The 27,871-nt window shown below is 36.3% G+C and overlaps 2 protein-coding genes, 1 long non-coding RNA gene and 1 pseudogene across 4 annotated transcripts; 1 reads left to right on the forward strand and 3 right to left on the reverse strand.

Annotated features, from left to right (window-relative positions):
- On the forward strand, window positions 1–1,857 carry LOC147478211 (putative WRKY transcription factor 65). The gene is made up of 3 exons (XM_086583114.1): window positions 1–416; window positions 557–703; window positions 1,173–1,857. Exons 1-3 carry the CDS (start codon window positions 280–282, stop codon window positions 1,714–1,716), a joined length of 828 nt encoding a protein of 275 aa, XP_086439240.1. The 5' UTR covers window positions 1–279; the 3' UTR covers window positions 1,717–1,857.
- A 1,216-nt stretch (window positions 1,858–3,073) lies between these two features.
- Window positions 3,074–6,385, reverse strand: LOC147478212 (receptor-like protein kinase ANXUR2 pseudogene; annotated as a pseudogene). The gene has a single exon (XR_015208014.1). The product of XR_015208014.1 is annotated as a receptor-like protein kinase ANXUR2 pseudogene (transcript).
- A 149-nt stretch (window positions 6,386–6,534) lies between these two features.
- On the reverse strand, window positions 6,535–20,992 carry LOC147478213 (ras-related protein RIC2). Its single transcript, XM_086583115.1, has 2 exons — window positions 20,585–20,992; window positions 6,535–7,329 (listed from the first exon to the last, which is right to left on the reverse strand). The coding sequence occupies exons 1-2, from the start codon at window positions 20,803–20,805 to the stop codon at window positions 6,897–6,899; spliced, it is 654 nt and encodes a 217-aa protein (XP_086439241.1). The 5' UTR covers window positions 20,806–20,992; the 3' UTR covers window positions 6,535–6,896.
- Window positions 13,233–15,866, reverse strand: LOC147478214 (uncharacterized). The gene is made up of 2 exons (XR_015208015.1): window positions 13,855–15,866; window positions 13,233–13,775 (listed from the first exon to the last, which is right to left on the reverse strand). It is a non-coding gene; the product is annotated as an uncharacterized LOC147478214 (long non-coding RNA).
- Window positions 20,993–27,871: the final 6,879 nt, after the last annotated feature.

The following is a 27,871-nucleotide window of genomic DNA, read 5'->3' on the forward strand; positions in this document are numbered from 1 at the left end:
TCAACTTGTCACCCCATATATAATTAAACCACTCCTTAACCCCTTCATCTCTCTCTGTCTTATTTCATTGCATTTATTTTCTTCTTCTCCATTTTTTTTCTCTCTCTTGCCGGCACTATCTTTCACATCTCTTATTATTCAAGATCCATTTCATATATATATATATGCTTGAAAAGCCGAAGATCAATCTCTAAATATTTGTTTACTGTACTAGGAATAATCAAAGTTGATACTAGTACTTGTAAGCTTGCTTGGAGTCATTATATTTTAGATCAGCTCATGGATGGTAGATTCAACAAACCATTTTACAACAATCAAGAAGACTCCGAAAATACATCGGATAATAGTGGTGAGTTGCCGTTTTCCTGCATGTATTCCGAAGGAAAGATGGCTTCTACTTCTTCAATCAAAAGAAGGTTGGTTAATAAGCCATGAGATAATTGTGTACTCTTTTTTCTTTTCATTTTTTTTGGATCATTTATGTGTACGTATAGTAGTTGGTCCATGATTGATTGATTGAATTGAAGCTGAAACGTTGTCGGGCTATTTGTTCCAGTAGACGCGCTGTACAGAAAAGAGTAGTGTCGGTACCAATAGGCGACGTGGATGGGTCTAGAAACAAAGGGGACGGAGCTCCACCGTACGATTCTTGGGCCTGGAGAAAGTATGGACAAAAGCCTATAAAAGGATCTCCGTATCCAAGGTAATCAATCTATCTTTTACCCATTAAAACCCAATTCAAGGCGCCCCAGTACTACCTAGCTTGCTCTGGAAATATGTTGGTGATTTTCATTTTTTTTGGCACCAACGATTTCTTGCTACATGTGACACATAGTGAGCATTAGCTGCAGTGTTATTCAAATCCTCAATTTTTCAAAATGCTTAGACTCGTGTCAGTGTTCGAAAAGTTGTAATGAAATTTGTTCGTGAAACGAAATTTTGCAACCAAACCCAGTTGATAAATTGCATTGTGTGTCTAACCTATCTCAACTGCACACGGTTGATATTACATTATTTGTTGATTGACGTTAATCAACATGCCATTTTCATACAATTTCCAATCAACATCAATTTTTTTGTTAATTGTCTATTTAAATGCATGATTAATAGTATGCAGTTGGCCGCCACCTATGTGTAGTAGTTATCTAACGTGAGCCATTTTTTGTCCACAGAGGTTATTATCGATGTAGTAGCTCAAAGGGATGTCCAGCAAGAAAACAAGTAGAGAGAAGTAGAATGGACCCCACAATGCTAGTGATAACATATGCATGTGATCACAATCACTCCGGTCCACCACCTTCTAGAAACTCCAGCTCCTCCACTTCCACAACCACAACCACGACCACGACCACCACAGCCTCGACAACTCCAAAATCCGAGCCCGAAGACTCATCCATATTTACAACTCGGTCCGAGTCGGAAGACAAATTCACCGATTTAGCGGATGACTCACTTATAACGTCCACAACGGACGATTTCACTTGGTTTTCTGATGTGGCATCCACGTCAGAAACATTATTTGAAAGTCCAATTTATACACGTGGAATAAGTAGCCGAGATGCTGATGTGGCAGCAGTGATATTCCCAATGGGTGAAGAGGACGAGTCATTATTTGCCGATTTAGGTGAGTTACCGGAATGTGCGGTTGTTTTTCAAAGAACCGGGTTTTTCTTAGACCAAGAAAGACGCCGGCGGTTCAGTTTACGAGCCGGATAAGATTATTATCAACCACCTCTTTTGTCTTTTTAGCGGGAATTATTATAATCCATGGGGTGCGTAATTGCGTATCGTGCGCCACAAGATTCCAAAAAGAAAAAAAATAATAATAATAAATATATCAAATTAGTTTTATTTTAATTTTTTAATCTTGTCTGGTTGTTTTTGTTGTTAGTATTATCATCACCGTCCGTTTAATTTGGCAGGCACCAAGGCTTTTTAATGACTTGTTTTCGGATTACGTTTAGTTGTGGATCTGAAAACAATTAATGTCTTATGAGATTGTCTCTTCAATCAACATTGTTCATATAAAAGATTATCCTAGAGATCAATTTAGGTATGTAGGTAGGTCCAATTTGTTCTAGGTCCTAGGGTCCTACTAGGCTTCTATACATACATCATACATGGGTTATGTTGCTCTTACATATACTAAGCATTGAGCACGTGTGTAACACGTGAGCCAGAGAGACAAAACCAATATAAAACTGAAAAAGACAAGAAAATAAGCAAAACAAAAAGAGACAAAAAGTGCGGACACAATGACAGCTTATCCGGCTGGCTCAGTAAAACCTATGCACGAGGCCTTTCCTATTTGATGACAACAATGTGCTCCAAATATAGTCCCATTCAAGGTTAATATAAAAATGCAAATATGGTATTGGTCTGAACGATAATCAGTACAAATTGTTAGAATGACAAAGTGAGTCTCTTCAGTTCCTTAGTGACTTGGGTGATTTGCCATCACTAAGTAATTAGTCGAAGAGGTCAGTTTTGTTCAAGAACTGAATGCAATAGAAGTAGGTCTCTTTTTATGTTTGGAGACTAAACTTATTCTAATTCAGGTCTGCTCAGACTCACAAAGGGCAATTCAAATTTTGAAAGGGAAAGAGACAGCGCCTTGGTACTATATGAACATTGTAAGAGCTATAACTAAACTAGTTGCTCTCTTACTTGATGTTAAATTTTGTCATGTTTATAGGGAGGCAAATAGGAGTGCGGATTATTTAGCTAGTCTGTCTTCTTCCAGTAATGATCAATATGTAACTACCCACCTCTTGATGCTATACTAGATGAGCTTGTAGCTACTGATATGGGAGGAAAGGTTTTCATTAGATTTTAATGCAGGTCCAAGGGTATGCTTAACCCTATTATCTGTTTAAAAAAAAAAAAAAAAAAAAGTAATTAGTTGAATCAGAAAATAAACTAAACTGTTAAAAATGACAGAACATTGAGTTAGATAGATGATACAGAAAATACGGGGAAAAAGCACTTACTTTTGTTGAAAGATTACAGAAAGAATTGGGAGGGTATTTGTCTGTTGCGGACACTACAATTGTCTACGGAACTATACAAGAAAAAGCTAGAACTCATCTGAATGAGTAATATATAGCACATTCATTACATATAAGACCAGACAGCTGAACTTAATATGATAAGAGAACTGGTCTGAGATCAATACAATGTACTAACAAGTTCAAGAATCTGTATGGTATACAGTATTAAAGAAGATGGAATGTAGAAGTAGGTCGAGTACACAAGAAAGAGAAAAGAAAAAAAAAAATGAATATAAAAGAAGAGAAAATATATTTAGAAGTAACCAAAAGAACTGACTTCATTTCGCTTGAATTCCACCATAGTTGTTGGTCATCATCCTATCTGCTCCTAGTGGCACAGCAAACTTCAAGAAAAGTTAATCCTCATCGACCTTGTGGATTAACGAGTTGTGAGAAAACTGCACTTGTGGTCAGACCATCAGACATGTCATCTATTGAGCTCTCGCCTCCATGGCTTCCATTAGTCCCACTGTTAATGGCTCCAGTTGTTCTACTTGACCTTTCATCTGCAATGAGGCTTGCACCATTTGGATTTTCGTGCAACTGGAGAGCAAACTCAAGGTTCCACAACACGTCACCCATAGATGGGCGATCCTTTCCTTGATCGGACAAGCATTTCTCAGCTGTCTCGGCAAATTTCTTTAAGCACTCGGGGTTCACCTTTCCCTTTAGCTGAGGATCGATGATGTCCTGGAGAATTCCCTTCCTTTGGCAGTGCAGAGCCCAGTCAGCTAGACTTACTTGCTCCTTTGGAAGGGTAGGGTTTAGTGCAGGCCTTGCACATAAGACCTCAAAGAGGACAACACCAAAAGAGTATACATCAGATTTGTCCGTCAACTGCTGTCGTCGGAAATACTCAGGATCCAAGTAACCAAAACTCCCTTTCACCACAGTACTAACATGGGTCTGGTTGAGATTTGGACCTGTTTTTGAGAGACCAAAATCTGATACCTTGGCGACCCAATTGTCGTCCACCAGAATATTGGTGGTCTTTACATCCCGGTGAATGATGGTGTACTTGGCACCTGTATGAAGGTAGTAAAGTCCTCTAGCGGCTCCAATGCAAATCTCCAACCTTTGCTTCCATGAGAGTTGAGGGTTGTTGCTCTTATATAGATGCTCCCTTAGAGTGCCATTGCCCATGTAATCATACACCAAGATCATCTCATCATTCTCTTCACAGAACCCAATCAAAGAGACCAAATGCCTGTGTCTCAACTTCGACAGCATCTCAATTTCAGTTCGGAACTCATGAAGACCTTGTTCTGATGATGGATTTGCTCTCTTGACTGCTACTTTGGTCCCTCCATCAACAATTCCTTTATAGACTTTCCCAAAGCCTCCAACTCCAATAACCTGAGACTCTTCGAAGTTCCTAGTACCGGACTTCATCTCTGCTAAAGAGAAATGCCTGCAAAGACCTTGAGCCAGAGACGAGAGTGTACTACTGGAACAACTCTTGCCTGAGGTCGTTGATTTGCCATTGCTATTTGACCAACTTCCGTAGAGTGGCAACCATCCTGATGTAGCACCACATTCAGATCCAAGAACTCTCTTTTTCCTCGTATACACCACAATGCATACAGCCAGTAAACCAACAGCACCAGCTCCACCAGCAGCACCAGCAATTAATTTCTCTTTCTTTTTTTTTTCTTCTCTTTCAGCTGCGTCTGCCACAATCCTGAGCCAATTGCGATCGTACTCCTCCATTTCTTTTGATATTTCCGGGTTAGGCCCTGCCAAGTTGCCCAATGTATCATTCAACTTGAAGATTTCTAATCCATTGAGGAGTGTATCATAGAATTCAGGTGTCATCGACTTGTCGGGGTTCATTGTGATCGTCACGTTATCATTCCCTAGGACATATATTGCATAATCCCTGTACACAGGAACATTTATCGCTCCAGTCCATATTAGAATATCGGCACCTTGTTCTGCCAGCTGGTTGTTGATGAAAATGTTGAAGACTCTCTGGTTTACCTTGGTATAGCTCAATTCACAGAAGTGGAGCCTTACCATATAAGTGAAATTGGAATCAACCTGAAACGTCCATGAGATATTAGAGTTCGCATTAACAGCCGAATCCATCCCCAATGCTCTTGCTGTGCGGTACACATCAACTGGGGCGACATATCCTGTCAGGTCCTTTGGATAAAGGATTTTTCTATTTGCTTCAATGTCAGGGATCATTCCAAGATTGCCGTATATATAAGAGCTGTCGTCATACCATTGTCGAGTAAGCCCAGAGTCCTTAGTTGCCGAAATGAATTGTCCACCAACATTCAACCTATACATTGTTTGCAGAACTGAACTCTTTGTATTAACAGATTCCTCACCAAACCCGACCATGATTGCTCGTTTGAACAAATCCGGCATTGAAATGACCTCAATTCCATTTACAAAGGCATAAGAGTCCTTGTGATCAGGAGAAGGTGTGAAGGTGATATTCAAAACTTCACCAGAAGGATAGAGAGAGTATTCTCTCAAAATGTGGGACTGTGTAAGAGCAAGAGCTGTAATGGAACTATTAAAATTCTTAAGTAAAGTAACTCCATCTGCGACTACTGAAAAGTAGGCGTTATTGGAAAGATAGGTTTCATAATTAGTTGGATAAAAATGGAGTCTGATCCAATGCCTCGTCTTGCCGGGAACTTTGAAAGAATACGTCAACTCCGATTTTATAATCCTTGCAGACATATAAGGAATAGTGGAAGGAAGAGAAGGGTCTTGGTATTGCGCTCCTTTTGTTTCCGAGTTGGCTTGAGAAACAAGATACTGAGTATCTGGTCCCCATTTCCTCCCATCTGGATCCGCTTCATTACTTGCAGAACCACAACTTAGAATATATGAAACCGCATTGGATTTCGATGCACTCAAGACATGCAGGGCATTCAAAACGAAATAGAACGAAACGAGACAAAACAATGTACAGGTTTTGGTTTTGGTTTTCATCATCGTAGAGAAAGACAAACTAATAACATTCAACGTAACAACAACGCCGTTTCCTGTTCTTCGCTTAAAGAACAGGAAAACGACATCTGGGAATGCGATACTACTACTTCCTATTGGTTGAATGAATCTAAACCATAGGTTGTTTTTAACGAATGAACACTAAGAAACTTACCTGGCATTGAAGGAATACGAAACAGGTGGGAAAAGAGAAGGAGAAGTCGAAAAAGAACCAATGGTTAGTTTATGATCTCTCTTTTGTCTATGTTTTTTTTTTTCCCTTTTGGGGAATTCAGAAGTGCAACATGGAGATGCATGAGTTAGTTTGTTAGAGATGAACGAAGGAGAAATGTGAGTAGAGATTTTGTTGCATTCATTGGTTCTGAAACCACTAAATTTCCGTTAAAAGTGGAACCTGAAATGCGTTTTACCATTTAAGGCGCGTCCAAAATCAATTCTTATTGGCTTAATAAGAATGACTTGGCAGAACCTAAAATAAAGTAAAAGTCTGAGAAAACTAAAGAAAAATAACGTGTTGACAAAAGAATAAAAAAAATTACTAACAAAAATAATGGTCCTTTTTTTCATGGAACAGGAAACAAACCAAACAACTTTAAAAATTCTACTAGAACAAATCTACAGTGGGAGGTACTAGTAAACAATGGTTTTAGAAGCTTCCACATTAGTTAAGGTATGGGAAGAAATCTTTAACCAATGACACGAAAATTTAATATCCAACCAATGTAGAAAACTGCTATTACTCAAACAAGTCTTAAATTGACTCCTTAATGCTCTTTTTCTTGTTTTCTCCTGGTTGGCATCCCTTTGAGAAAATCTTGTGTAAGAACAGATGTAGCAGACACCAAGCTGCATACGGTCTACAGAACGACCACGAGCCTAGCTCGAGCAGCATCCAACCGTCTTCACAGCTGATACGTCATCCACATTTATTTTCTCTCCTTTGGTGGGAACAGCCGAAGCAGCTCCATCATCGCCTGCTTCCACTGCTTTCTTGCTCACAATATGATAGATCTGAGTCAGGACCTCAGCGAATGCATTGTCCACGTTGGTAGATTCCAATGCAGACGTCTCCATAAAGTAGAGTGACTCCCTCTCTGCAAACGATTTCCCATCTTCAGTTGAAACAGCCACAAGGTGGCGAAGATCAGACTTATTCCCTATGAGCATAACAACAATGTTGGGGTCTGTATGGTCCCTCAACTCCTTCAACCACCTCTCTACATTCTCAAAGGTGGAATGCCGGGTCACATCATACACAAGCAGTGCACCAACAGCTCCACGATAGTAAGCACTAGTAATAGCACGGTATCTGAAATTCAAACGGGGATTATAAGTATCATATTGGGTTCTTTCAGAACTTGGGTACAAGCCATACAATCAGAGGATTACTTCACAGTACGAGTATAATCATTTTGGCAACAGCAACAGTAGAGTTGAATCCAGCATAGAGAGGAATTCACATGGATCATCATGCAAAGTTTACAGTTGTTAGGCATGGAACAGGAATTGCTACACCTAATTCATATAAGTCGTCTAGCTATACTGAAATCATCCCCATGGTCACATCATATTGTTTGCTCATCTTGAGTGAAGAGTCTAAAACAATTTATTTCTCCTAGAGGGAAGTACATAGCAGCGCAGTAGCAATAAACTGAGCCAAAGAGCATCTGAGGAAATCTCACCCCCTCCCCTCCCCCTCCCCCTTTTTTTCCCTCCCCCACACACACAAACAACCACCACCACCCAGGTGTACAGCTTCAGAATTGGAAGGCTCTGTTTTGTGTCCGAATATTTTCCTACTTAATTGAGTTGCCTCCACTTCCCAAAGATTTTTAACTGGAAACTAATGTTTAATTTATGACGGGGCCGGATAGCTAGATATCCCAATAACCATCCCAAGTAGCCACCCCAACCCAAAAGTGAACTCACACAAGTAAGGGCTCGTTTTGAGTGAAGGATTTCTTCTGATGATGGAAATCATATCTACCAGAAATCAGCTAATTTGAATATGTGTAACTGTGTCAAAAAATGTGTTCCAGTTTAAGATTTTATCTAACGGTTCACATGTTTTTAGTTTTTGCAACACTTTTTCATATGGTTGAAGGATATGATCTCCATCATGGGGCCACAAAAAAATGAGCCCTTACTTCCCTGTAAAAATCCATTTTTGGGGTCAGGGTGGCTATTTGGGATGGGTAGCTATCCTGCCCCAATTATGATTGTGATCTCCACTGTGAATTTTACATTCTAGACAGAACCCTCTGGTATGCACAGAATCACCTGTTCTGCGCAACTTTAAAATCCCATATACTCATAACGTTAAACTAGATGAAACAAGTATAAATGCCACTTTAAGGAAATTTTATACCAACTACAGATAGCTAAAGAAACAAATCTACCTGAATATAATGAGATCGAAGTCTCTACTACAGATCCATACCCAACAGTATATATATAACACATGGAACCCACTATCTGTGAGTCAAATTAAAACTTCTACAAACACTTTCAACTCTAACTCACATAAAGCTACTCATTTCAACCTCTTCAGATCTTTATCAACAAAACCGATATCAAAATTCCACTACAACATCACATTTCCTAAGCAAATAGGTACCATAAACTAGTATTTAAAATCTCTTTGATACAAATATAAAAGCTATAAAGAGTGGTCTTGGAGGAGAGTTTACTAGTAAGTAGCAAAAGAGTTGAAAGTTTTCTGACAGAACATGGAATAACCCGTTACTTTTCTTGCCCTCATACTCCAAAACAATATGGAGAAGTTGAGAGGAAGTATAGACATATAGTTAAATCCTCTAGAGCCTAAATGGCACATTCAAGAGTTCCAACGCAATACCGGGTTGAAGTATTTCAAACAGCTGCATACCTGATTAACAGACTTCCCCAAAAAATGTTACAAAAACACTCCTTTCCAAAAACAATTCAAACAACAACCTAACTACTAACAGCTTTTGGATGCACCAGTTATCCCTGGATCAAACCTTACACCAAAAACAAGTTAGAATATGGATCAAAACCCTGTGTTTTCATTGGTTATAGCAACACTTCCAAGGGGTATAGATGTTTAGATATATCTACAGGGTGGGATTTCTAGACATGTACTCTTAAATGAGGAGGAGTTTCTTTTCAAATCTCACTCCAAAATAACTCTCTCTCTTCCCACAGAAACTCCTATCGACATCAACTTACATCTCCATTTTTCATGCATAATAGATTTTCTGACAGATCAACTACTTCTGACTAGCTCTACTCATCCAAACATTCCAACACATATTATTCCTATCAATACTACACACACTCATCACTCAAATAATTCTTCAAATTTAATTCTACAAATCACAACATTTCAAATTCTTCAAGGCATCACTCATCAGACAAGTGTACGAAATTCTCAATGCCCAAATTATGTTCCATACACAACCAAGTCATCATGCTACAATTCAAACTCAATCTCCAACCAATCTCAATAAACTTCACATTCAATGACAACCAGGTCAAATAATGACATCTTTAAACCAAAAGCTTTCGTTTCCACACACTATCCTATTCCAACTGCCCTTCTGGCATGTCCTAAAAACACTATCAAGCTTTAAAAGATGAAAAGTGGAGACAAGCTATGACACGAGTATAATGCATTGATAAAAATGACATGATCCAGTTGGACGCACATGGGTCTTCAAAGTCAAACACAAAGCAGATGGGACCATAAAATAGTATAAGGCAGGGTCGGTAGACAAGGGGTATCACCACCACTATTGATTTTCTGAGACCATTAGTCCTGCGGCAAAGCTAGCAATCATCAAGATGCTTCTCTCTATTGCTCGGTAGAATGACTGGACAGAATAGCAACTAGATCTAAGTAATAATTCTTTCATGGCAACCTTAAAGAACAAGTCTTCATGATACAACCCCCTGGTTTTGTTGATACTTCAAAACCTCATCATGTGTGTCAACTCCATAAATCCTTATATCCACTCAAGCAGGCACATAGGACCTTATGATATTCTAATCACTGGAAACTCCTTTTCTTGTAATAAAGTAAATGAAAAATTACACACTCCTTTTCTATGAAAGACCTTGGACCACTGAACTACTTCCTAGGTCCAGAAATACACAGAAACTCCAACTCTAAATTCTTATTACAAACCACTAGTACACTGGCACGTGGCAGTCGCCACGTGATTCTTGTAAGGTGAACAAAAAGAGAGAAACCACGTACACCTAAAGCCTAGTGGCAATCTCGCAATTGTATGTAAAATCGAGGGCAAATGTGGTTAGTGGTTTGGACAGGGCAGCACAAAAAGCCAAATTTCGGGCAGTGGCAATATCGTAATTGCTTACAAAATTGAAGGCAATGTGCTAAATCGAGGGAGAAACGCCTGAATTTCACTGTGAAAATTGACAGTTTTACCCCTCCCTCACCTATGTTATTACATAATACCCTTTTGACCGTAATCGTAATAATTGAATCCATATAGGGGTATAACTGAAAAAGGCCACTGTTCACCGAAGCATTCTCTTTATAGTGATCTTCTTAAAAAGGCAGATTTGGTGAATGCAAAGCCTTGAAATTCACTCCGTCCATGCAAAACTTGATCCATTTTCTATTCTACTTCTCTCTAATGCAACAGAATAAAGGTCCAATAGTACATGCACTTCAATACCTTACTTGGACCAGGCTTGACTTCTCCTTTGCAGTTAACCAAGTGTGCCAACACATGCACTCTCCAAGAGTTCAACATAAAACAGCAGCAAAAAGGATATTAAGGTATTTGAGGGTTCACACAATGAAGGACTTGTTTACAAGAAAGGATCACAAGAAATCACTGGATTTTCAGTTGCAGATTGGGCTGGACATTGCATAGATAGGAGATCTACTACAGGTTTTTGTATCTACGGTACTAATCTTGTCAGTTGGTATGCTAAGAAGTAAGTCAAGTAACAAACAGCTGCAAGGTCATCTACAGAAGTAGAATACAGGTCACTTGCTCATACTGCAGCAGAGATCACATGGATGTGTATACTATTAAGAGACCTAAACTATAAATCACACAAGCCTCCTCTAGAGTTATGTGACAACATCAGTGCAATGGTTTTCTCCTCAAACCCAGTGTATTTCATGCTAGGACAAAGCACGTAGAGGTAGATTACCATTATATTAGAGAACTGGTCAAAAGAAACTACTTGATGTCAGATACTTGTGTACAAAGGACCAGCTACCAGACCTCTTTACAAAGGGATTGTCAGCTCCAAGGTTCAAAATACTTGAAAACAATATTTCAGTACGCATTCTTCCCTTCAGATGAACAGGTTTGTTAGACAGAATAACAAGACATCAAGCCAGCTCAGTCAACAAACAGCAAATCAGTTATTCAGTTAGTTATTTAAGAGTTTTTTACAAAACACTATTCATTTATGACAGCTGTGAGACAGCAAAGAATCTTAGTCTATTTATAGCTAATCATTCATGTATAGTTACAACATTCAATACAAAAATCGATTTTCTCATTCCTCGTTTCTCATTTATTGAGAAAGTAAGCAGTTCAAGCATATCAAAAAGTTGGTCAACTTCTTATACTTGACTTATAGTAATTTATGTTGCTTTGTTGCGAAGTGTATGCGTATTTTACTTCGAGAAAATAAAATTCATTGTTCACTGAAACATGAAAAAAAAATGTCCAAAAGCATCGACTAATCCTAAATGGCACCCCCACACAACTCAGATAACCAGGCCCCATTGAACTAGTCCAACCATGTAGCTAGGCCTTTGAAAGCAGTTTTAGCTAATTTTCACCATGGCAATGGGAATGTGTATCAAGCAACAATTTTGACTTCTTGGAGAAAGCCTGTCTTTTGTGCTCGTGCATTATTTGATTCCTAGAATACTAGACTATGAGCATACACTGTTTTGGTAAAAACCACATATACTATACCCTGTGCTTCTTTATAATTTTCAGTTTTCATTTCACCAATGCGCTAAAAGTTTCATTGATTCCTTCCACAAACAGTTGGTAAAGCAGAAAAACAAAGTCCAGTTGAGCTTGTCATATAAAGCAAGGTATAACATGAAACATGGGAAGAGTCATGAGACTCCAGAGGTAAAGTAAAAAGCATTGCAAGGTTGCCTGCTCTCTAATATTAAATGGCATACAAGAAATTACAATAAGTTCCGAACAATCCTGTCTGTTAATTCTTAATATGTTCACAATAAGTTGCCTTCCTACCCTTCCATGAACTAGCCTTCAAATTTTCTTTTGTTCCTATCTAATTTCCCGTGTTTTTCTCTGATACTGTTACCTGAACTTCAGCTAGCACAAAAAAAAAATTAGTGAATTAGCAACAGTGTGGTAGGCCGTTATCTTCACTGTGCATATTAAAGGAACCCTATGGTCTGGACACAGCACATAGTTTTTATGCTCAACTTTCCCACCCAACAGACAGCATTAAGCAAAAATTCCGTGATGTATGTATAAAACCTCTGAATTGATACTCTCTTTCATATTAGCATTTTCCCCTACTTAATCAAGTTACCTCCACTTTCCCATAGATATCAAACTAACAACCAATAGTGAATTAGCGATAGACTTATAAATAGTGAATTAGCGATAGAGTTTATAACAACCAATAGTGAATTAGCTGAATTAGCCCCTAACCTAGAAGTAAATAAATAAAACCTTTAGTTACCAGAGTTCAGCATGTAGCGAATCAAGAGCCAGAATTTCTAAGAGGATATATTTGATAAATTAAACACCTGAAACAGGGGTTAAGCTCCAATTACAGAAAATGATAAAATTGATCATCTCAAAACAAATACTTAATAACAGACACCAAATTTTCAATAATTTGGTGTTTTTTCATCGAAGAGACACCTTTTGATAAAAACACCAAAGCAAACACCAAATCGGCCAAAATTTGGTGTTTGCTTGTTTTGGTGCTGTATTAAATCTCTCTCGCGGTTTTGGCTAAACCGTGCGGTGTTTCGAACACCGCATGGGTTTGGGCTAGACTGTGGGCTTCTATGACGCAGTTTATCCAAAACCGCGTGCGTGATATGAATAAAAATGATACCAAAATTAGAAACTTAACTTGAATGATACCGGAATTAGGAACTGGACTTGAATTATAATGTCGAAATATCTGATTATGTATCTAATAAGAATGAACTATGCAATTGTTTGAGAATGAAAACTATACTAGGAATGAATTATACTCCGCTCGTGTATTAGGATCCAACAAAGTCTCTTTTGTATTTTTGTCAGAGTCTCTTTTGTGTTTTTGAAATTCTCATATACCCAAATCTTGTCATACATTTTGAAAATCAACAATATTACCATATCACAACCTAAACTGAACTCATGTTACATATTCTTATACATCTCATATTACATAAAATTTATTTAGCTATCTTCTTACGCCCTTTACCACTCGATGACTCTCCTCTTTCCATTTGGATGTTCTGAAACTGTTCCTCTAAGTTCCTAATCTAATAACCAAGACCTTCTCTGTCTGCACGAAAGTTAACTACTTCAGCCTGAAGTTCTTCATATGCCTGATGTTGTTGCGTGTACACCTACTGATTATCCTCATACTCTTTTCGAATCTCCTCATACGCATGTTGGGATTGCTGATATGTTTGAAAATATGTTTCCTCTCTTTCTTGGTTGTAATGATACAAAGAAGTTCTCATCCCATCAAACATACGAACATTGTTCTCATATCTTTCCTGATAAACATCTTGAAAATCCAAGAAAATACAATGTGAGTACATATTATATATATACTGAAGAAGTCAAAAAAAACAACTAAAACTCACCTGAGTATACTGATCAATTTGTAGCTCTAACTCATGAAAACGAGCATCAGGCATCTCAAGAATGGAAAGGTAAGTAGCCTCCCCATCAAGTCCACACACGGCAAACATCATCAGATTAGTGGTAGACACAGGAGCTGGATGATATATATTCACAGATTGTGGGCTGTAAACAAACTGTAGCGGATGAAGATTACATAGCTCACGTCTCATCCCTTGTAGGCCCACAAACTCGAAATTGCTACCCCGACCAACAAGGAACAACAACAGACCCATAGAAACACGGTTCCACCATCTATACTACTGATTAGCAGTCTGCTCAACAACAAAATAAGACGCATCTGGCCAAAAACCACCACTGGTATGAACTTGAGTTCTATTCCACTAGCATCACTAACATCTGGTATGGGGTATATGGAACTCCATAACGTCCAGTCAACTGTCTCCAACATCTGTCGTCATAGTATAAAACCTTACAATTACGTGCAGCAAAAACAATTCTGTGACGTGACAAAACACAAACATGCCGCACAACTGGATCGTTAAAGACAGTAGACAAACACCAAAATCTCTACTCAATAGATGACAATAATCTAATATCAATCTGAGCACGAGTCATACACACATTATTTCTAATATGTCCTCTGTTACGAGTAAAGTGAGGCCCTGACCAACTTGCAAATCTAAGACAAGTATCAGCAATCATGTCTATGTTAGGACAAAGACAACGAAAGTACTTGTAAAACCAAATCTCCAAAAGTCCTGTAAATCCTGCAATTTGAAGACTAATACTTCCAAATGTTTGTGAAAATTTATTTAACGCCACTATCAGTATGGCATATACTGAGCTACCAATGTCATAATCTTTCATATTTATGCAAATCAAAAACATAAACATAATATCCAAGTCGTACAGTAGAATGACCATTTGGAAACAAAACATGCCCAATAAAAAACATAAAAAAAACTCTAACATACACATCGGCACCCTCACTACCAGGTAGAACAATCAAAACTTATTCCGCTCGTGTATTAAGATCCAAGAGAGGTTCTATGTATACAATATTAATATGAGATAGCTTAATACCAGAAAAATTATAAACATCCAAGAGAAAAAAAATCATAAACATACTAACAATGTTCTCATAATTTGTATTAAAAGGTATCGGTTGGCCTATATCGATACTCAACCCAGAAATCATGGTGAAGTCTAGTGGTGTGAACCCCAATTTCGCACAAAGAAATTGAAATACAACTCATACATTTCATTTTCCTTGTGCGGAGTTGGGATTCACACCACTAGACTTCATTATGATTTATGGGTTAAGTATCGATATAGGCTAACCGATACCTTTTAATACAAATTATGAAAACATTGTTAGTATGCTTATGATTTTTCCTCTCTTAGATGCGAATGCTTATGATTCTTCTGGTATTAAGCTATCTCATATTAAGACTGCATACATGGAACATCTTTGATCTTAATACACGAACAGAATTAGTTTTAACTGTTCTACCTGGTAGTGAGGGTGCTGATGTTTATGTTAGGATTTTTTTTATGTTTTTTATTGGGCATATTTTGTTTCCAAATAGTCATTCTACTGTACAATTTGGATATTATGCTTATATTTCTAATTTGCATAATATGAGATTATGACATTGGTAGCTCAATATATGTCACACTAATAGCGGCAGTAGACAAATCTTCACAGATATTTGGAAATAAAAGTCCTCAGATCGCAAAATTCACAGGACTTTTGAAGATTTGGTTTTACGAATACTTCCGTTGTCTTTGTCCTAACATAGACATGATTGTTGATACATTCTATAGATTTGCAAGTTGGTCAGGGCCTCACTTGACTCGTAACAGGAGGCAAATTATAAATAATATGTGTATGGCTCGTGCTCAAATTGATATTAGATCATTGTCATCTATTGAGTGGAGACTTTGACATTTGTTTACTACCTTTGACGATCTATTTGTGCAGCATGCTTGTGTTTTATCACGACACAAAGTTTTTTGCCGCATTACGACCTGTAAGGTTTGAATCAGAAACGACGGATGTTAGAAAACGATTGACCGGCGCTATGGAGTTTCATGTGCTCGTGCGGATGTTAGTGATGCTAAGTCTTGGATTATAACTCAAGTTCATGAAGTTCATGCCAATGGTGGTCCTTGGCCAGTTACGACTTCTTTTGTTGTTGAACAGACTGCTGATCAATATTATAGATGGTGGAACCGTGTCTCTATGGGTCCATTGTTGCCCTCTGTTAGTCGGGGTAGCAACTTCGAGTTTGTGGGCCTACAAGGGATGAGACGTGAGCTACATATTCCTCATCCGCCACAGTCTGTTTACAACCCACAACTTGTGAATACATATCATCCAGCTCTTGTATCTACCACTAATCCGATGATTTTTACCGTGTGTGGACCTGATGGGGAGGCTACTTACCTTTCCATTCCTGAAGTGCCTGATGCTCGTTTCCATGAGTTAAAGCTGCAGATTTATCAGTATACCCTCTGGTGAGTTCAGTTGTTTTATTTATCTTCTTCATTATATATATAATATGTACTCACACTGTATTTTCTTGGATTTTCAGGATGTTTATTAGGAAAAATATGAAAACAATATTCATATGTTTGATGGGATGAGGACTGCCTTGTATCATTACAGCCAAGAAAAAGATGACGCATATTCTCAAACATATCAACAATCCCAACGTGCGTATGAGGAGACACGAAAAACGTGTGAGGATAATCAGCAGGTGTACACGCAACATCAGGCATATGAGGAACTTCAGGCTGAGGTAGTTAACTTTTGTACAGGCGTAAAAGATCTTGGTTCTCAAGTTATGAACTTATAGGAACAGCTTCGGAACATCCAAATGGAAATAAGAGAGTTATTGAGTGAAAAGGGGTATAAGAAGAGAGCTAAATAAATTTTATGTAATATGAGTTGTATAAGAATATGTAATATGAGCTCATTTTAGGTTGTGATATGGTATTATTGTTGATTTTCAAAATGTATAACAGGATTTGGGTTGTAAGACAGGATTTGAGTATATGAGAATTTTAAAAATACAAAAGAGACTCCGTTGGATCCTAATACATGAGCGGAGTATAATTCATTCCTAGTCTCATTTTCATTCTCAAACAATTGCACAATTCATTCTTATTAGATACATAATCAGATATTTCGACATTATAATTCAAGTCCAGTTCCTAATTCCGGTATCATTCAAGTTCTGTTCCTAATTCTGGTATCATTTTTATTTATATCATGCACGCGGTTTTAAATAAACCGCGCCATAGAAGCCCACAGTCTAGCCCAAACCCATACAGTGTTCGAAACACCGCGCAATTTAGCCAAAACCACAAGAGAGATTTAATACAGCACCAAAACAAACACCAAATTTTGGCCGATTTGGTGTTTGCTTTGGTATTTTTATCAAAAGGTCTCTCCGATGAAAAAACGCCAAATTTTCAAAAAACACCAAATTTTCAAATAGTCTCTCCTAAAAATGCTCTTAGTAAGCTTTTAAATAACAAAATAATTTTTAATTCTCACTCAAATCCAAATAGAAATCCGCTTAGAAAAGGAACATTTAGCACGTCTTTCCTTTATGCTCCTTGTTCTCCTAAGACTTTGTTATACACTCAGAGTTTATGACTATTTAGTACCATGAACTTTCGTTTTTTTTCCTAAATGGTATCCGAACTTTGTTTCTCGCCTATTCGTACCACGAAGTTTCAATTTGTTTTAATTTAGTACCTCAGTTAATTTTCCGTCCAATTTCACTAACAACATTAGTGCTATTCGCGTTAGAACTATTTACACAGTATTATTCACGTAAACATTGCTTTTTCACTATTCACGTGAACATTGTTTTTTCAAAAATCAAATTTTGAAAACAGAAAACACTATTCACGTTAGCAGTGTTTTCACTATTCACGCGAACAGTTTTTTTGTAAAAATCTTTAAAATAAATTCTTTAATAAAAAATAATGAAAAATACTATTAACATAAACAGTGTTTTTGCTATTCAAGTGAACAGTTTTTTTAAAGATTATTATACCAAAAAAATTGTTCACATGAATAGTAAAAACATTGTTTATGTTAATAGTGTTTTTTATTATTTTTCATTAAAGAATTTATTTTTAAGATTCTTACAAAAAAAATTGTTCACGTGAATAATGTTTTTTTGTTTTTCAAAATTTGATTTTTGAAAAAACATTGTTCACGTGAATAGTGAAAAACATTGTTCATATGAATAGTGTTGTGTGAATAGTGCTAATGCTGTTAGTGAAATTGGACGGAATTGGATGGAAAAATAACTGAAGTATTAAATTGAAACAAATTGAAACTTCGTTGTACGAATAGACGAAAAACAAAATTCGGGTACCATTTAGAAAAAAAAACGAAAGTTTGTGGTACTAAATAGTCATAAACTCTACACTGAAACACCAACATCCTTCAAATACCCCCACAAACAGTAATATAGAATATAATAATTAATAAGAGTAAGAAAAAATAATTAAAGCAATACAAAGCATCTATTGCAACAAAATTTAGACACCAGGAAAGAATAAAAGTGTTTGATTTCTAAAATGGGTTAAGCTCAATGTTGAACACGAGCATAGTAAAAACATTCTAGAAGAAAAATAAATCTCTTCGCCTCAAAAAAATAATGACAATAGTTGAAGTACTCAATAGAGAAAAATAAAACATTTTTATTTTGGTTCTATCTCAACATACAAGAAACTATATATAAAGGTAAAAACTTACCAAATGAGGAGACTAAAAAAATCAGAGAAAGAAAATAAGTCTTCTAGATTAGGACTTCATTACTTTAGAAAATAAGTGATGGTTTTGTTTTGCAATAGAGAACTTCAGTAAAGTGATAATATCAACTTTGTTTTTACCAATAAATACATGAAGGATTATTGAACAAAGTCTATGAGTTCAAGATATTTGTGCGAAAGTATTGAGGAAACCATCAAATCATAGACATTAGTCCTCCATATATTTATTAATAGCAACAAATTTGATTTTATCATTTTACTGAAGTTTCTCCATTGCAAAACAAACAAAACAAAACATTTTCTTTTATATTCTAAAGTAGTGAAATCCCAATCTAGGAGACTCTTATTATTTTCCTGATATTTCTAGTATATATATATTGTTTTGTTTGTTGAGATGGAACAAAAAATAAATAAATAAAAATAAAATATCTATTGAGTGTTTCAACTATCGCCGTTATTTTTTTGAGGTGAAGCGATTTACTGCTTCTAGAACGCTTTCACTATGATTTATGTTTAACATTGAACTTAACCTATTTCAGAAATCAAATACTTTTCTTTTTTCCATTTGTCTGTATTGTTTTATTCTGTTACAGTAAAAGCCTTGTGAGAATGTCTTGTATTGCTTCTTTTTTTTCTTACTATTTTGATACAATACACTACTGTTTGTGGGGGTATTTGAAGGATGTTGGTGTTTGTGTATAACAAAGTCTTAGGAGAACAAGGAGCACAAAGAAAAGACGATGCTAAATGTTTTTTTTTATTGCATAGTTCAAAAACTTAGTTACAAAAACCTATTACTAATTTAATAAAAATAATTAGGCTCTTGCGCCAACCGGGAACAGGTAAAAGGAGATAAAAACCCTTGTTGATATTGTCCTATGACGGTTCCCCAAGTATAACATCTCATAATATGGTTAATAACATCCTTAGAGAGGTCAAGAAGACAATAACACACTTCTACAACTAAAGTAATTGTCTTATCATGACTCATATGAGCAATAGATCTCCACCTTGAATCACAATAAATTCTCCAAAAGAACCATGAGTGATGTAACAATTTTATCTCGAGGAAACATTAAACTACCCAGTTTCTAACATGTTTCCTTCTCTCTTATTAGACAGAACATAAATTCTGAAACAAATTTGTTGTACTTGTTTAGGACTTTAGGATATAAACCAAAAAATAAAATCAAATCAAATAGTGAATTGGCAACAGAGTGGTATGCTGTTATCTTCACTGTGCATATGAAAGGAACTCTATGGTCTAGACACAGCATATAGTTTTTCTGCTCAACTTTCCCACCCAACATACATCATTAAGCAAATATGTGGTGATCTCACATTATAAAGCCTCCGAATTGATAGGGTCTCTTCCACATCAGTATTTTCCCCTACTTAATTGAGTTAGCTCCACTTTCCCATAGATATCAAACTAAAAACCAATAGTGAATTAGCGATAGAGTGTTGATCTCCACTATCCGTTCACTAAAAAGTCCCTAATTGTCTCCACTATCGTTCACATCACGATGGTAACAGAATCCATGACTTCTCAGCCCCTATGCAAAACTACAATTATCCAAGTGTAAATCCACTGAGTTTTGTGTTTCCACTTTAACAAAACTACATAGTATATACTAACTAGACACAGGCACACAGCTACAGCTACTAATAGAGCTGAATATAAAGAGATCTAAAAATCTCCACAACAGATCTAAGCTTAACTTAAAAACAGACAAACACATTGAACCAACTCATCTATGAACTGAACTAAAACTTCTATGAACACTTCAATCCTAACTCGCTTAAAACTACTCAGATCTTTATCACTACAACAATATAACAAATACCATACACAAGACAACAAAAACATCAAAAAGCTTAAATATTTTAATAAAACAAAACATGAACTACCCAAGTTGAAAAAAGTACCTCTCTTGGCCTGCAGTGTCCCAAATCTGAGCTTTAATAACTTTTCCATCAACAGTTAAGCTCCTTGTAGCAAATTCCACACCAATAGTAGACTTTGATTCAAGACTAAACTCATTTCTAGTGAACCTTGAAAGCAAATTAGACTTGCCCACACCTGAATCTCCAATTAAAACCACTTTAAAAAGGTAGTCATAGTCATCTTCAGTTCTATAAGCAGCCATCACTGTACTTGTTTTTGTTGCAGTTGGGAATGATTTGAAGTGATGAGAAGATGAGGTTTTGATTTAGTTTGAGTTTTTGTGTAAAGATTTGATTTTTATTTTGTTTTGGTGGAGTTTTTTGGGAGGGAAAAGTGTTGAAAAGAGTGCTTGTCTGTCTGTCTGACAAGAAATGAGGATGGTCTTCTAATTTTCTTTTTCAAAAGTAGTTAATGATGAGAGTAAATTACTCAAATGACCTTACTCAAAGGAGTTGATTTGTCTCATTTTAAGGCTAATTAAGTCATATGAGGTCCTATGCCAACTTTTTTGGTTGTTGTGTTTTGCTGTCTTTGAATAATTTTAAGTTGCTCAGTTTAGCATCAATCTTAGTTTCACACTTGTGTGTTGAATCCTGTACATGATTGTCTCTGGTAGATTGGTGAAGAACATCTTAAATTGTAATTTTGGAGAGTGATTTTGATGTCGTTGAGATGATCAGTCTATAATAGTACCAAAGACCATGGTATTATAAATGGAACTTATCATCATGTCTGAGGCCCTGTCTAGGATGATCGCAAAAGCCGAGGTAGAGGAAAAAGTCCATGGGATTAAGATCCGGAGGGCTTCTCCGCCCATCTCTCACCTCCTATATGCGGATGACTTGATTTTGTTCACCAGAGGAAATCTTGAGGATGGGGGGCATCTTAAAGATATCCTTCAAGACTACTGTCATGCTTCTGGCCAGCTGATTAACTTTGACAAATCCAGCATCTTTTTCAGTCGAAACATCAAGTTTCGTAATAAAATAAAGTTAAAAAGATTCTGAAAAATGAGGCTTTTTTATCCAAAGGACAAATATTTGGGTATTCCAATCATGTTATCCAAAAAGAAGGCTGAGGATTTTGACTTTTTAGTCGACAAAATCCATAAAAAAAATAAAAGGGTGGAAGGCAAAGGTACTTTCACAGGCTGGAAGGGCTACCCTGATCCAGTCTGTGGTCCAAGCCACTCCACTTTATGCTATGTCTACCTATATGCTTCCCATGTCTACTTGCAACAAAATAGACAAAGCATGTCGAGATTTCTTTTGGCATGGGGCTGAAAATTCAAGAAGTGTCCACACCATTGGGTGGGACAAGTTATGCAAAACTAAATCAGAAGGGGGATTGGGGTTTAGAAAGATGAGAGATATCAATGTAGCCATGCTAACTAAGCTCCCTTGGAAAGCTGCTACAGATACTGAATCTGTTTGGACAAGAACTCTTGCCAGCATATATAGCAAGAACTGGATAGGGGATGTTTGGAAGCCACTTGAGCATGTCTCCTTCTTTTGGAAAGGTATACACAGCACTTTCAATCTTATCAGTGGAGGGCTTGTCTGGGGGATACATAGTGGTAACACCACTTCTGTTCTGGATGATCCCTGGGTGATATGTAATGGGAAACCTCAGACTCTGAGAGAGTTAGGGGTAGAGGATCCCATACTTGAAGGCCTCCATGTGGCTGACCTCTTTCTTGAGGATAGGACTGGATGGGATGAAGCCAAGCTACAAGGCTTATTCCCCCCCTTCCTAGAGACAAGAATTAAAGAGATTATGATAAGGCCTATGGGCCTTGGTAAGGATAGGCTGATCTGGAGTGGAGAGAAAACTGGGAGATTTACAGTAAAATCTGCCTACAGGTTTCTAACAAAGAAAGGTGATGAAGGACAGAGCTCCAGCTTCAGTGCAAAAACAGTCAAGATCATTTGGAAGGCTAAAATACCAGCCAATATCCAAATGTTCATATGGAAAGCATATATGAATGCTTTACCTATGGGAGATAGGCTGACTTCCTGGAAGGTGGGGGGGGAATATTCCTACCCTTGGTGTTATAAGAATCTGGAAACAGAGATAGTCATCCATTTTTGAATGTATTTGGACCGTAAATTTGTGGTTCACCTCAAGCTTGGGGTTAAGAATGGAGACTCAGGGAAGGAACAATACTAAAGAATGGATTTCCAAATTCATTAGCTGGAGCAGTAACAAGAGCCAACAGATAGCTCAGGCAGGAGTTCAGGCGTGTTATATTCTATACAACATCTGGAAAGCGAGGAATGAGGCCAAGTTTGAACAAAGGCTTCCTAACAGAGAAAGAATTCTCAGAAGAAGTGAGATGGAGGCAAACAATTGTTACAATGGCCTTGCTACAGCCAACAACCAGACTGAGCACTCTATCCCCTCTGAAATTAATTCTGATCATAATAGCTATGATTTTGATTCTCTGTTCCCTGTGATCCCAAATGAGTGTATTAATATGAGATATGATGCTGCATTTCAGGTTATAACAGGGGAGGCAGCAGCTGGAACAATAGCCTGGGACTCGGAAGGCAAAGTGGTAGGGGCAGGTACCAAAAGGTTTCAGGCCAGATCTGCAGAGGAAGCAGAGATGGTTGCTGCAGAGGTGGCACTAGAGCTGGCAAAGCATCATGGATGGAAAGCTGTGAATATAGAAGGGGATTGTTTAGAGGTTATTAAGGCACTTAATGGCCTAACTTGTTCTTGGCAGTCTGAGAGTTTGCGAGACTATGTAATTAAGTTAAGCTCCGAATTTGATTTCTGTAAGTTTAAATGGGTAAACAGAAGAGCTAATGGAGAGGCACATGGGCTAGCACAATGGGCCATCCATCGTTACAAATGGAGAGCGACTACCCTTTGTATTCAAAGTGCACAAGATTATCCCTGTTCTGGTTTAATGGTTATTAATAATATATTTGGTATTATCAAAAAAAAAATAATAATAAATAAATGGAACTTATTAAAGGTGTGATACATGTTGTCATCCTAAAGGATCAAACCCAAAATAGTTATCCATCCTAAATCATCTTGCTGTTCAATGATTGTCAAAAAATAATGGATTGTCTACTCTTTTCCTCTTTGTTTATTCAATGACTACCTAAAGCATTGCAGTCAGAGACTTAGAGAAACGAAATGACACTCAACCTTAGCAATGTTTTGAACTTTGATCGGTACAAAACATAATCAAGCCGAAACGAAGTAATAGACAAGAAGGGGGACAAGGCACGCGATCTTGACTTAAAAAGAACTTTGATCCAAATAAATTCTACGGAAGCAAGGAGCAATCTACCATTCATTTTCATATGAAAAAAGTCTTCATGATCCAAATAAATTCGACTGAAGCAAAATGAAGTACGGAAACAAATGGATACTGTCAAAACTGTGCTTATATTTAGGGTAATCTTAAGGGGACGACCACAGCACATGGTCCAGCACACAAAAAACCATCCGAAGTTAGCTGGGATTGGCGGGTGGAGAGAGAGAAAAGAGGAGATAGAGAGAGAATTTGAGTTGTTATTTTATTTTCACCAACCAATCACAATTGACTTTGGACGTTTTTTTTGTGTTGGGCATGTGTATTAGTTCTATCATAATCTTAAATACACTCTCCATTTCTAAGAGGGCACTCTCCGACCGAAAATTTGTTCTTACATTTGTGTCCCAACTTAAAACCTATGTTTTCTAAGAGGGCACTCTCCATAAAAAATAGTGGTAACCTTCTATTGCCCTTAACTAACTAATTTGCACTGGGTCCTGTATTGGGCACTCATCAAATTGGATTCAGCAACCCCCAAAAATTAAAAAAAAAAAATTACAAATTTGCCATATTACAAGTTTGTCATGAAAGCCCAATCCCAACAACCAGTCTCTCCATAACGAACCCTTCGGGTCGTTACGACCTCACCACGTAGTTTGAGTCACCGCGTAGTTTGAGTGTAGACTCAAACGACCTCACCACGTAGTTTGAGTATACACTGAAACGACGTCACCACGTAGTTTGAGTGTATACTAAAGTGGTCTGCGCGTGTCGTTTGAGACAAAACTTTTGGTTTTTTGCTAAACTACATGGCGGGGTCGTTTGGGGACTCTCTTGGGCGACACGGCGGGTTTGAACTTAAAAAATTCAGTTTGTTTATCACGATGTTCATTTTAAAAATCAACTTTCACTTAATCAACCCAAACTCGAACTCAAACTCGAAAATGGCTTCATCAAACTTGGGCAAACTTGAACTCAAGTTTAATCAACCCAATCTTCCACTCAAACTCCAAAAAAACATTAAGTTTGAAATCATCAACTTTAATCAACCCAATCTTCCACCCCAATCAAGTTTAATCAACCCAATTTTTCACCCAATCAAATTTAATCAACATAATTAAGTTTAATCAACCCAACCAAGTTTGAGTATATACTTAAATAGGACACGACTCGAATTGGGTGAAGTCGCCAACTTCAATTCCCATTGTTGATTCACAACTCAACACCCAAAATATGAACACGATAGAAAACTCAAAGTTTTTTTTTTTTTTTTTTTTTTTTTTTTTGGTTTGGGGTGCAATCTCGCGAGAGAGATGATACCGGCTACAAAAGGTTTGAAAAAAAAGGGTAGCCGGTATGAGTTGAGGTGGGCTATTGTTGTTGGACTTAGTTATCGGGCTTGGGCCGGAGGCTGCCCAATGTAATTTGATAAGTGCCCGATTAAATCACCATTTGCACTATGCAACTCTATACACTATCAAAATGCACTATCCTTCTCCAATTATCTACGTCCAACTCAATTTTCCTTGACTCAACTCAACTTAATTTTCCTCTACTTCTCAACTCTCAATACCTCTATATTTTAACTCTCAAATGGAGTATGTATCATTACCCAACTCTCAAATGAACGATTTATCGCAATACAACAACCCACATCTCAATGTCAAATAAATTGAAGATTATATGATATTAGAAGAACCAATTGAACCTGAAAAAGAATAAATTGGAGATTAATGTAATTGAAATTGCCTAATAGAATTGAAACTAAATGGATTACGATAGTTTGAATCTTAGATTTCAAAATAAATTTTGTGTAATCTTGATGTATGTGCTATTTTGAGGAACGGTAATACATTGTCGTAAAATACCATAAACCATGGTAACGGGTTGCTGGAACATAACCATAAATTACAGTGTCGGGGACCATTCGGTATCTTATTGTTGTGTTGTTAAATTCCAATATTTAAATATTTCATCATCTATTTGATAATAAATTTGATAATAATTTGATTAATAATGAGCATATTTTAACTTATTTGTAGTTGTTTTAAGTAATAACTTTGTTCCAACAAGTAGAAAATATTTAGGTTATAATTTTTTATTTTCGAATTTGTAGCAATTGTACATGTCTCTAGGGTTTAGGGTTTGAAGAAATATAGTTTTAACTAGACTTTGAATCTAATATCTAAATTTTTACCAACAAATTAAAATTGGATTATATAATATAACTTAAACCCATTCTCCAATCTATAATAAAATGTTTAGGTTATAAATTTTTATTTCGAAATTGGTAGCAACTATACTTATGTTTCGGGTTTAGGGTTTGAATTAGTACAGCTCTAACCACACTTTGAATCTAATATCTAAATTTTTACCAACATATTAAAATTGGATTAGACAATATAATTATTTAAATTAACCCGTTCTCCAATCTACAATAAAACGTTTGGGTTGTAATTTTTTATTTCATAATTAGTAGCAACTTTACTTATGTTTATGATTTAGGGTTTGAAACAGTACAGTTCTAACTAGACTTTATTTAAATCGATTTAACATCTAAATTTTTACCAACAAATTAAAGTTTGATTAAATGATATAATTTAAACCCATTTTCCATTCCATAATAAAACATTTTGGTTATTATTTATGATTTCAGAATTGATATGTAGCAATTGTACATATGTTTACGGTTTAGCCAATTCCGTTCTAACAATAATAGAACTATATTTCGAAAAAAAAAAAAAATCAATACAATTTTAACTATATTTTGAATCTAGTATCTAACATCTAGTACATTTGGAAGTTAATATTCATTATCTAATCTAACACCTATTTTATTATATATTTTATTATTATTTTTTTTAATTTGTAATGGTACCAAAATTTGAGATTCCTCGATATTCCCAATTTAGAGTTTAGGGTTTAGGATTAGACATCTCGATATTTCAATATTTTAATTATTTCGATATCTCGACATTTGAAATTGAGTTTTCATTTCGACAATTATTTCAATATTTCAAAACAATTTTGATATTTTGACCAATTATTTAATAATTCAATACTATTTCAATATTTTACCCAATTGTTTTTATGAAATTTCGAAATCAATTTATTCTCTTTTTAGGTTGATTTGAATTCCCCTCCCAAAATCAAACTCAAAACTCATTTTCAACTTTTTGGCTTCCCCCTCAAATTCAAATTGAAATTCAAACCCAAATTGTAGCCCTTTTTCTACTCTATTTCTTTCCCCACCCTCAAATCTACTTCTCTTTAAACACTTCTTCTCCATTCCTAATATAGAAACTTACAAAAACTCAAAACTATGGAAGGTGGTGAGCATGAAAACTCACCCAATCCACACACTTGCAAGGTAATTTGTTTGACTTATCTTATCCACTTTAATTGTTTTCTTTAAGTTGGGTATATGTCTAACTATTTTATTTTTGCTGAATTTAAGTCTAATTTAAGCACATTGAAAGCTTACATTGGAATTGGAAGTGGAAGTTGACAACATATGTCATGGGTTTGGGACAAAAGTTATTGTGAAAGGAAAGGGGGAAAAAGAGGAATCATAGAATGTTGTAATCTTCTCAATCTTATGTTAATTTCGATAACTAGTTACTACTTTACAAATACAATTTTCAGCAACTGAACACCAAAAGTTTGAGCACTTTTCAGCAACTAGATATCATTTATCAAATTAGTAACTAGATACCGAAATTGAGTTTTTATTTCGGAAACTGGTTAACGTTTTACAAGTACAATTCTCAGCAACTGAACACTAACATTTTGAACAATTTTCAGCAACTAGATACCATTTATCAAATTAGGGATACCGAAATTAAGTTTTACAAATACAATTTTCAGCTACTAAACACCAAAATTTTGAGCAATTTTCAGCAACTAGATACCATTTATCAATATTTCAATTTAGGGTTTAGGGTTAGACATCTCGATATTTCAATATTTCACCCAATTATTTCAAATTAGGGAT

This window comes from Coptis chinensis, chromosome 9 (assembly GCF_015680905.1).
Source record: "Coptis chinensis isolate HL-2020 chromosome 9, ASM1568090v1, whole genome shotgun sequence".
Lineage (NCBI taxonomy): Eukaryota > Viridiplantae > Streptophyta > Magnoliopsida > Ranunculales > Ranunculaceae > Coptis > Coptis chinensis.